The sequence below is a fragment of the Crocodylus porosus genome, unplaced genomic scaffold (assembly GCF_001723895.1).
Source record: "Crocodylus porosus isolate Cpor-Errol unplaced genomic scaffold, CroPor_comp1, whole genome shotgun sequence".
Lineage (NCBI taxonomy): Eukaryota > Metazoa > Chordata > Crocodylia > Crocodylidae > Crocodylus > Crocodylus porosus.
This window is the reverse complement of record NW_017728947.1, coordinates 56037874-56049002: the sequence shown is the minus strand read 5'-3', so window position 1 is coordinate 56049002 and position 11129 is coordinate 56037874. Positions and strand designations below refer to the sequence as shown.

The window sequence follows — 11129 nt, the reverse complement described above, 5'->3', positions numbered from 1 at the left end:
TTACAAATTCCTCTCTATGTTTTCAATTGTATGGCTGTAGGAAGTTGCAAAATAATATCTCCTCTGAGGGCACAAAAGTGCTGTAATACTTATAAAATGTACAGTGAAACTAGACAGAAGTGTTTCTTTCTCTAAGGTTTTACAGTTTCACAATGCTAAGTAGGCAAAGCAATCTTAAATCGTGATCAAATACAAACAATTAATATCCAGAACATTGTAATAAATAAAAAATTATTAAGAACAAATTATGAGGAACCAGTGTCTTGTTTAGAACTCTGAAATTTTACCTGAAAAGCTTTGGGGCTCACAGGGCTGTTCCCTGTCTTTGGCTGTGATTTACCTGGGGTCTATTACACATCATCGCCTTTATTTTTAAATAAGCAGGGGTTTTTTTGTGTGTTCTGGTATTAAAAAAAGAAAATCCTAAAGTTTGGAAAGAACAAGAATCCTTTCACTTTAGGGCAAAAGCTAACTTTCTCTGAAAGAGTTAAGGAGATATATTCCCTAGCAAGTTATTTTGTATTGTCTACTTGAGGTTTGTCTAAAATTAGTGACAGGACACTGAAACTAATTGGTACACTGATTTTAGGACCTTGTGTCCTAAAACCAGTGTACAGTATGTTGATTCCTGGGTTTGACTGTCAAATACAATGTTTTGACATTCTTCCCATGTTGCCAGTGGTACTGGAGCTTAATATAAACCATTCATAACACCTATTCATTTGTTATAGATTATCCTCACTGGATTTTGATCTCTTCACTCCCATCTTATCTATGCCACTTTTATGACTCCATCCTCTACCTTGGAGAAGTTGTCTAGCAGACAGTAATGTGATAAACAACATATACAAAAACCTGGGCTGATCCAGTGGGGAAAGTACATACTTTCCGTGTTTCCTCCTTGGTCTTCTGGTTTAGAAACTGCAGGATGGGCTAGAGAGAAGAGCACAAGGAACACGTGAATTCTCATATTGGCGCTGATCTCTCTTACATAATGTTGGGCACGTCACATAGACCCTCTATCTGTTTCCCTCTGTGTGCAATGGGGACACATCTACATTCTCAGCATGTTGTGGGGATTCAACAATACTTGTTCAATGCTCTGAAGGTATACAAAGCTACTGTTGTCCTTAATCACAGTTTTACCCAGAGAAAAAATGGTGTTAAAAAATAACGCGGGTATGCATTTCTCCTCAGAGATACCATGCAGCACAAAGGATATTCACTCCATTTAAGAACCAAATGTGAACTCTCTGTGCAAGGGCACAACAGGGCACCCTTCAACCCTTGTAGCAGTGGGGTCATTCACATATTTGCCTCCTCAAGAAGGCAAATATTGGGTTCTACTATCATTGCATCCCCCCAATGACTTCATCTGGCATTTATAAGGCTCTCCTGGATGGGACTTGATGTGCTATCCCCTTTGCCAAACTTTCTTGCAAGGGAAACTGTTAAATTTGCTCAAACAAAAAGCTTCATATAATAGCTCCAGTTTCTGTTCTCCCTCCTTTGGGCCTGACCGGACCACTGCAGGAAGCAGTACCAAGGCCGGCCAGCCCGCAGCGCGCAGTGCAGCTACCGCCCCGCCCCGTGCAGGGGGCGGGGTAGCGGCAGGCCCCGCCCCGCCCCGCCCCCGCAGCGCACTGGCTGGGCGGGGGGCGCGGCCGCGCGGCGGGAGCACGTCACGTGCTAGGCGGGAGCAGGGCAGCGGCGGTGGCAGCAGGTCGGGGCCGCCGCGGCCATGCCCTACGTCCTCATCAGCACGCAGATCCGCATGGTGAGTGCAGCCGGAGGAGCTCCCTGTTGCAGCGGGCGGGCGGGCTTGAATCGCAGCTGCGGGGTGAGGGCTTGGTCGAAATCCACAGTCTGCAGTAGTGTCGGGGTGATGCTGCAGCCGCCGCGGTCCAGGGGTCGTGCGAGAGGCGGGGGTGTTGGGGGCAGATCTCCGGCTGCACCAGCCACGATCTGGAAACGGCTGGAGGGCACCCCATAAGCCCTGGGAGTGGCTGGATGTTGCTGCTTGGCTTTGGGGTAGCTTGTCCCAGGGTTTTTGTAAGCGTAGCTGTGGCCTGAGCCTGGCCCCTGCCCCCTGTTCCAGGCATGTAATGGACAGTAGGGTTGTGCAGCAAGGTAAGTCAACCAGCCACACAGCTGTCAACCAGCTGCTCCCCAATGACAGGAGCAGGTGGCTGGTTGACAGCTGTGTGAGGTGTCACGTTGTGCCTCGGGCAGGTGGAAAAAGACTAGATACCTGGCTTGGCGTAGAGCCTCCTCTCTCTCACTGTCCTTCCTTTATTGCAGGTAGGTCCCAGGACACTACGGCTGTGTCCACATGAGTGCGGGTGTTTTGTTCCCTGGGAACAACCAGCAGGGCACACGCACCCTTTGGCATGCAGCAGGTTATCCTGAGTGGGGTAGGGGAGGCTGGGGCCAGCACAGTTGCTGGCCCCAGCAGCCTTACCTGGTGTCCTGGGGGCCGGGGAAGCTGCAGCCGCAGTGCTCCTGCAGCTTGGAGCCTGGCTAGCAGCTGGAGTGTGTCTCTGGCCAGCCAGGCTCTGGTTTTGGGCAGTGCGCACTGCAGCCATGTCTGCCACCTCACTCTTTTTTTCTGCCCAGATTTTTTTGGCTCCTAGATCTCCAAGGGTAAAAAAAAATAAATCCCTGCATGCTGCAAGGTAGCAGCATGGGAAATGCCTGATTGTATGGCATGTGGTGCTGCAGACAGGTCTGTGCTGTCATATACCATATGGCTGTGCTTATCTGGACATGGCCTACTTGGTAATGTTTGCTTCCCTCCCCTGTCCCAGCAAGCGTTGCTTATACTTCAGGCTTTGCATATATGCTGCCTCTGAGGTGCTCACTGAACTTACAGAGGATGAAGCTCAACCGATTATCATGTCTTCTTGGAAAGTTGTATATGGGAATCATTCCCTATGTGCAGAGTCCTGTGTATATGAGGACATGGAGGATTCTAGTAGGAAATAATATTGCCCCCAGCCTGGAGGCAAAGTATGGCAAAGAAATGGGCTGTAAGAGCTTAAGAGCCTACTGAGGGATGGTTCTGCCATCCAGTGAGCCTGGTGCAGGGTGGCTGACTGTCTTTTCCACAGGTTTTACATGATTCCCTACAAAAAAGTTGTGTCTCTGCTCCTTTTCCTGACAACCCGATGGAGCAATATTGTGACTGTTATGCTTGGTGAAGATCCTATCACAGTCCAGTTGAAACCACTTTACAGCCATGCTACCAGCATTTGTGGTAATGCAGTTTCCCTGACCGCTGGGCAGGGATATTAATCTGAGGCACTTCACATAGTCTGAAACTGATTTTTTTTCTACATACTTATATGATAGAACCTTAGTTCCCTGTCTTGCTATCAACTAGCTACAACTGTGTTTAGACACAATGCAGTTTTGGCTGTTGGGCGTAATCTACATGGCAGATGCATGGTATGTTGCTTTTTACGTTTTGTTTTAAATAAAAGAGAACATGTACATTTGGACCAGGGTACCAAATATGAGGATGTGGTTTTGCAGTAGGAAAAATTTACCTGTGAAACGCACAAATCGATCAGCTGCAGCTTCATAAAAGGAACAGTCTGAAGTAGTGGAAAAAATACCTGAATCTGTGTGAGTGGGGAATACAAAGAAGACATAATGTTGTTCAGTGGCATTAAAGGCTTTGCTGTTTACTTTCATGCATTCAGTGTAATGAGAGTTATGTATATAATCAAAAGCAAGCAACTTTCTGCCATCATACCTTGTTTACATAACTTTTTAGGAAAAAGTTGTTTTGGATCATAGCAAAACTGTGTGTGTGTATTAGTCAGTATTAGAGTTGGCTGTTTTATAAATCCTCAGACACGCAAATACTAGTTACAGATCCTGCTCCAATCCTGTCCTGGTCCGTGTGAATTACCTGCTGTACCATGAGTGAGTATGTTTGTCTGCAGGATGCCAGTTGCAGGTGTGACTGTGTGGCAACCAAGCAGGCAGACAGACCCAGGCTCATGTTAATCTAGTTCACTCTAACATTTGTAGTGAAGATGTGGCAGCCTGGGGTCCATGAGTCTGCAGAGACCCTGGGTACATATTTGGGGGTCAGCTTGTGGTGAAGCTTACATTGTTTCACTGTTATTGGGTATGTCTGTATCATTCAATTGCAGTGCTGTATTTGAACAAGCAGCACTCAACTCTGCACATGCTGTTTCCCATCCAGGAGTAGCAGAGCTGCTTTACTGGCATACGTGCAGTGCTGCACTAAGTTCTGCAGACTGGCACTTAGATATGCTACTTCCCAACTCAGAAGTGTAGCTTTGTTGCTTCATATGATGCTGCCTGGTGCCATAACTGAATGAGTGGCACAGGCTTACCCATTATTTCTTGCCATTGGCAGATTAAGGCCAGTTTGGGGTTGTCTACCTGTGCCACACTTTTACTTCTGATGAGATGTAGACAGATCCATGGAGTCCCACTGACTGCTCTGGGACTTTGTAAGGGCGCAGAGGTCCATTCACATAAATCTACTTCTAAGATTTTTGTGAATGGACTATTTATGTGAATTACTGGGTCTACGCTCTCTATTAATATAGAGCAGATGCTCTGGGCCTAAAGTTGGACAATGACTGCAATCAGTCTGTCCTGGACTAATAGTTTATTTATTTAAGTTCCTGCTTCTACCTGATCCATGCTGGCAGTGGCCAGAGAGGGAGGGGATGCAGCTGTCATTCTTTTTCTGCCCTTTATCCAGAAGCATATTGGAGGCTGCTCGGAGGTTTGGGAAGTTAAGTACACCCACTTTTTGAAGTTACTTGGACTGAAGATAGGGAGGAGCTAAAAACGGTACATGTTATTGTCTGCTATCAGGAGACTGTGCCATGGATAGTATATGTATGTAGCCAGTGATGCTTTTTTACTACCTTGCTTTGTATCTTCTGTGGAATTCCAGCCTGCTGGCTGATAGTAGTGTGTCTGGGGAGGAAGACTGGGTAGAAGGAGGTTTTGTGATGCAGGGTTGCCTAATCTGTGTGTGTTGATTAAAACACCCACTTTAAATGCTACCTCATTGTGCATCTACTCACTTCTGTTTCCTTTTTGGAGGGGCTGTGAACCGATGCTTGTTGACAGAGTTGCTGTGTTAATGGCTCAGCACTAGGGGGCAGAGGATTTGCCTTCCATGCTAGGTTTTGTTCTAGGGATATTTGCTCTTAAAACAAGCTGAAGAGTTTGATCAGCTTATCTGACCATGCACAAAGCCTCTGATTTTTGTACCTGAGATTTCATAGTACTTACCCCTGTTGCTGTCAGACTGGATTTTGCTCTCTTGCCCCTGCAGTTTCATTACTAAGCTAATAACAGGTCAAGGTGCATAACTTCTGGCCGCCAACTTGTTTGCTTCTGTAACAGACAGGCCCACCTAATGATGTGGAGCACATGGTCCAGGCAGAGCGTCTGTGTGACATGTTCCTAAGGTCCATGCAGGGAAACCAGGCAGGTCTTTAGCCTCTGTTCCATTCCTGTTTGCAAGCTATGGTGTTTAATTTCTCTTCTTTGTCATTTAATAGATGATTTATATTTAAAGTTTCAGTTAGTGTTGCAATATTAGGGATGGGTGGCACATAAGAATAGTTTTGCTGGTACACATGCTGCCTAATCCATCCATCCAAAGCACTCATGGGGCTTTAAGCTGTATCTACAGGCAGTGGGCATAACTCTTGGCAAAACTTTGCTAGTGTAGATCAGATGTAGGGGACAGCAGCTGCTCCTCTGATTAAAGTTAGTGGGGAAGAATACCTTTGACTTCAAAAGGAGCCAGATCAGGTCCTGAGCCTGTGTCTAAATCCTGTTTGGGGTTGTTTCATAGCCCTGGGGTTGAATCGGGCATCTTCCCTCAAATACCTCTGCTGATGAGTCTCCCCTGCCTAAATTTCATGGAACTATCAGGCTACACGTTTGCTTTTGTTTTTAAAGCAACAGATGCCCATATTATCTTGTTGGGGGGGTTTTTCATAGAATCAATGAGTTGGAAGGGACCTAGACAGATCATCGAGTCCGACCCCCTGCCAGGGGCAGGAACGAGCACTGGAGGTGGCTGGGGTCTTATGGTGCCTATCCAGTCTCCTCTTGAAGATCTCCAGGGAAAGTGAGAGCACCACCTCTCTGGGAAGCCTATTCCAGGCTCTGGCCACCCTTACCATGAAGTAGTTCTTCCTAATATCTAACCTAAACCTATCCTCCCCTCAGCTCGTGGCCATTGTTCCTGGTGACTCCAAGGGGGACCCTGGTGAACAGACTTTCCCCGAGTCCCTGCTGGTGGCCCTGATATGGTTGAAGGCAGCCACAAGATCCCCCCTCAGTCTCCTCTTGCGGAGATTGAAGAGATTCAGGTCCCTCAGCCTTTTCTCATAGGGCTGGCCATGGAGGCCCCCAACCATACGAGTGGCCCTCCTTTGGACCCTCTCCACATCCTTCTTGAAGTGCGGTGCCCAGAACTGGACACAGTACTCCAGCTGTGGCCTGACCAGCGCCACATAGAGGAGGGAGCAAGACCTGTCTAGACCTGTTAGTGATGCCCCTGTTGATGCAGGACAGGGTGCAGTTGGCTCTGCCTACTGTTTGATCGCACTGGCGACTCGTATTCATCCTGGAGTCGATAATGACTCCAAGATCCCTCTCTACCTCTGTGCTGCCGAGAGGGTCAGCCCCTAACCTATAACCATAATGCTGGTTCCCTCTCCCCAGGTGCAGCACCCTGCACTTGTCCTTGTTGAACCGCATCCTGTTCAGATCCACCCACTCCTCTAACCTAGCCAGGTCTGCCTGGATGCGGTCCCTGCCTGCCAGTGTATTCACTTTACCCCACAGCTTGATGTCGTCAGTGAACTTGAACAGGGTGCTCTCCACACCCTTGTCCAGGTCGCTAATGAAGATGTTGAACAGCACCGGCCCAAGGACCGAGCCCTGGGGGACTCCGCTGCCCACACCCTCCCAGGTTGACATCGACCTGTCCGCCACCACCCTCTGGGTGCACCCCTGGAGCCAGTTTGCCACCCATGTGACTGTGCATTCGTCAATGCTGCCGTCCCTCAGCTTGTCCGCCAGAATTGGGTGGGACACTGTGTCGAAGGCCTTCTGGAAGTCCAAGAAGAAGACATTGACTTCCTTCTTCACATCTAAGCTCTTTGTTACCTGGTCATAGAAAGTGACCAGGTTAGTCAGGCAGGATCGCCTTTGTACGAACCCATGCTGGTTACCCCTCAACATTACTTCCCCTGCAGGTGTCACAAATGTGGCCCTTGATAATTTTTTCAAAGACTTTCCCCAGGATAGAAGTGAGGCTGATTGGCTTGTAGTTGCCATGCTCTTCCTTCCTCTGCTTCTTGAAAATAGGGACCACATTGGCCCTTTCCCAGTCCTCGAGGACTTGGCCCGAGCACCAGGAGTCCTCAAACAGCCGTGCCAATGGCTCCCCAATGACACCAGTTTGTTTGGTTTTTGTTTTTTTTGTAGTCTTGCTGACTCCAGAGAAGGCCGTTGCTGAAAGGTACTGCTTCCTCCTCCTGATCAAGTCTGCCATAGCAACCAGTTCTTTTTCAGAGGGTTAGAAGGGACCTCAGAAGTCATCTAGTCTAATGCCCTGAAGAGATGCAAGGCTCATTACTCCTAAACTGTTCCAGACAGATGCCTGTCTAGCCTCTTCTTGAAAACCACCAGAGAAGCAGCTTATTCCACTGTCCCAGTCTGGGATAGAGGAGAACAGTTTTTTCCAGACTTGTCTGGAGCAGTAAAATCCTTTGGCTGGGCATCAGTGAACACTTAAGTCTTTGTAGTAGTTAGGATGGGCTTTGTTGTTGCCTATAGTGGTGTAGCAATAGCTGCACAAAGTGCCATAACTTGTGGTAAAGCCTTCCTCTGGGTATAGTATGCCTCCTCCCTCCCCAGTTGTAACCATTTAGAATAGTCTGTAAAACAAGAGGTAAAGAAATGAGACTGCTGCTCTGGACTGTGACTCAGGCTTCATGCTGATCAGTTAGGCGTTGCTCCTCAGTTCTCTTGCCTTAAAAAATAAGCATGATAATTAGCTGCTCTGCAGGTGTTTGTTGAAACTTAAAAATTGTCTGTAAAGCATCCTGAGTTCCATGGATGGAAAATGCTACAGGCAGGTGAAGTACTATCAAGCATTTGAGGAAGGTCATTATTCTTCAGGCTTCAGCATCCTGCTTTATCAAATCCAGTTTGTCTGCTGCCTGTAGCTTCTGCTGTGCTGGAACTCTCTTCTAGAATAGTTGCCTTCAGGTATGGTTAAATTAAAACACAGCTGCCTCTTACAGCTTAGAGGAACAAAGTCTCTCTTTGTCATACTCCATATAGTCTGTTGTAATGCCCTTGTAAAAATCCATAGTGATTGTACAGTTCAGGAATGAGATTTAACCTAGTTGGTCCTGTCCATGTTTTAAGACCGACATGCATTCTAACAGCATCAAGTGTGCTGTGTTACAGCGTAGTCTCCCAATATTACAGTGTCCTCACTGTACTTAAAGTCTAGTTTGGGGAGCTTTCTACAGCAGGGAATGTCTTATAACAATTATGTATCTGTGGCATTGTGTAACTTGTGTTTAATACAAAGCAAGCACTGAGCTCATTTGTACCTCTGCCTTTCCCTCTGGCTCACCTACTTGCCTTGCATTTAAAGGGAGCATGACATTTCCCTGTACCTGACTTCTGGCAGACAGTCCAGATAACTCTCTTCTTCCTCTCTGCTCCCCAGAGGATGTTTACAAGTCAAAGAATTCCTCTAAAAGGGATGGATTATTTATGAAATGCATCTCTGCCTTTCCTTGCTCAGCCAGCAGGGGGCTCTGTTGGAACAATATGCCTCAGGCTCGCTCCCACTTGGAGAGGAACTGGCTTTCCTTCCACCTTTTGCTTTTTCCATGTGCACAAACACCACTGCTTTTTTGGTTGCCAGGCTCTGTAATTGGGCTAAATACGACTGGGAGCTTGGCTACTATATCATCAGTAGCATCAGATAAAGACATGTCTGGTACATGCCATCTTTCCTGTCTGCTGTGAGACGTGCCACCTGTCATCTTCCCAGTGTTTCCTTTCCTGTACGTGCTGCTTTTGTACCCAGAGCCTGTGCCTAGCTTCAGGAATGAAAATTGTCAAGCCAGTGCAAGGAATATGCTTCCCCCAAAATTTACTTTGCTCAAATGCTAATTTCCTGACTAACTACAAATGCCTCACTGCAAGGATTCACTCCTGAGGCCTTGGTACAGCACTAGCCAGCTGGATGACAGCTGTGTGTTCACCCTCCTAGAGGTATAATGTTGCCTTTTTTTTTTTCTCTCTTCTTGGATTAACCTGTCCTGTGTGGGGAAGGCTAAAAGAAGACCTGGCCTAGGGAACTTTTTCTTACCTGTTGAATTGTCCATTTCCCTCTGCAGGAGGTTGGCCCCACGATGGTGGGAGATGAGCATTCTGATCTGGCTCTGATGAACTATCTGGGAGCCACTAAGAGGAACATGCTGGGGAATCATTTGTAAGTACTGCTGTGCTGCTGCTTTCCTCCTTTCTTCTCCTTGCCGTCTCCAGCTCTCTTGCTGCACTTACCCGTCCCTTGATCTAGACTATAAGGCTTTCTTTTCCCGAGACTCACCGGGGCCTTGCCTGTGTGCAGGGTCACCATGCTCGGAGAATGGTGCTTGGGAGCTGGTTGTGCCGTGTAGTGTCCTGGTCAAACTGAAATATGGGACATCCTTAGTGCTCAGAAACCCTCTGGAGAATACCCACTGTTCAGATGACTGATTTTGTTTAGATAAGTGAAAGCCAACATCTTGTGAGGTGCAAAATATAAAACCAGAGCAAGTTTAGCAGGAGGGTCCTAAATACAGGCAAACTTAAGAGAACACTGTGTTATACAGTGCCAGTTGTTACAAGTTGGTTATTCCAGTGGCAAACTTGTTTTGCTGAGGTTGCGATAATTGAGGATGTATCTTCATTGGCAGAGTGACTGAGAGGTCTGCAGCACTGGATTAGTGCTCCAAATCCCTTTGGGGGCTGTGGGCTTGTAGCTGCCATAGCCTGTTTTTTTTTGCCCCTAGGATGAACTCCAGTGACTGTAGTAGTGAGTACTTTGAGCACTCAGCAGCATCTCTTTAAATATGAACTGTAGCAATTAGGGGTGCACCAATAAACATTTTTTGGCTGATTATTAACTAGCCATATCAGCTGACACCAATCTGATTGCTGATATGCAGCCTGACAGCTTGGAAAGTCCGGCTGGTAAGTCTGTGGGGGGGAAGAGGTGTGGTGGGGGCAGATCGAGGTCCCTGTGGTGAGTTGGGGAGTGGGGCAAGGGCTGCCCAGCCGGGGAAGGACAGGGCAGGGGTGCGGAACAGACCCATAGGCGGCTTGTCTTGAGGGGGGTGGATCCCACTGCTTCGTGTACTCTGGGGGAGGTATGGGGAGCATATCCCCCCAGATTTGTACACAAGGCAAGGGAGCGCTGCCTGCTGAAACCTCTTCCTGGTGGCGGGGCTGGGCCAGAGCTGCACTCAGGGTGGGCGGGCAGGGGGCAGTGCTGGGAGGTTACGGGATGGGCTGCAGCCACCCAAAATTCACCATAACCTCCCTCCCAGCACCGCTGTCACCCATTCCAAACACAGTCCCAGCCCCGAGCCCATGGCAGGCATCCTGTCCTCACCCTGCACATGCATCTAGGGGGTACAAGCCCTCCATGTCTCCCTCAGGGGTGTGCGTAGCAGGGGGAGCCACCCCTCGCCACCCTCCTGAATGAGCTGCCTGCGGCTCTGTCCCATGCCCTGCCTCGTGCTGGCTGGGCAGCATCTGCTCCAGCCCCCCTCCCTCCCTCACTGCGGGGGCCTTGATCTGCCCCCCGCTACTTCCCTTCTCCCACACAAACTTACCTTCCAGATGCTGCTCTCCACGGTGCTGGGCTACATTCCTGGCTGCGTACATGTTGCAGTTGCATGCGTGCACGCGGCATTTATTGGTGACCTTATCGGCCACATTGGCCAAAAAAAGACTATTGCTGATTTCATAGATTTCATAGACATCAGGGCTGGAAGGGACCTCGGGAGATCATCGAGTCCAGCCCCCTGCCCAAAGGG

The 11129-nt window shown here is 48.4% G+C and overlaps 1 protein-coding gene across 2 annotated transcripts in view; it reads left to right on the top strand.

Annotated features, from left to right (window-relative positions):
- The first annotated feature begins 1672 nt into the window (after nucleotides 1-1672).
- GCHFR (GTP cyclohydrolase I feedback regulator) overlaps nucleotides 1673-11129 on the top strand; it is a 19141-nt gene continuing 9684 nt past the window's right edge. Inside the window, exons 1-2 of one of the 2 annotated variants that reach the window (XM_019551653.1) lie at nucleotides 1673-1777; nucleotides 9444-9538. In XM_019551653.1, coding sequence (XP_019407198.1) covers nucleotides 1742-1777; nucleotides 9444-9538 — 131 coding nt within the window. In that variant the 5' untranslated portion in view covers nucleotides 1673-1741. Of the gene's footprint in view, nucleotides 1778-9219; nucleotides 9319-9443; nucleotides 9539-11129 lie in introns of those variants that run through there. The other variant, XM_019551652.1, reaches the window with a different exon arrangement.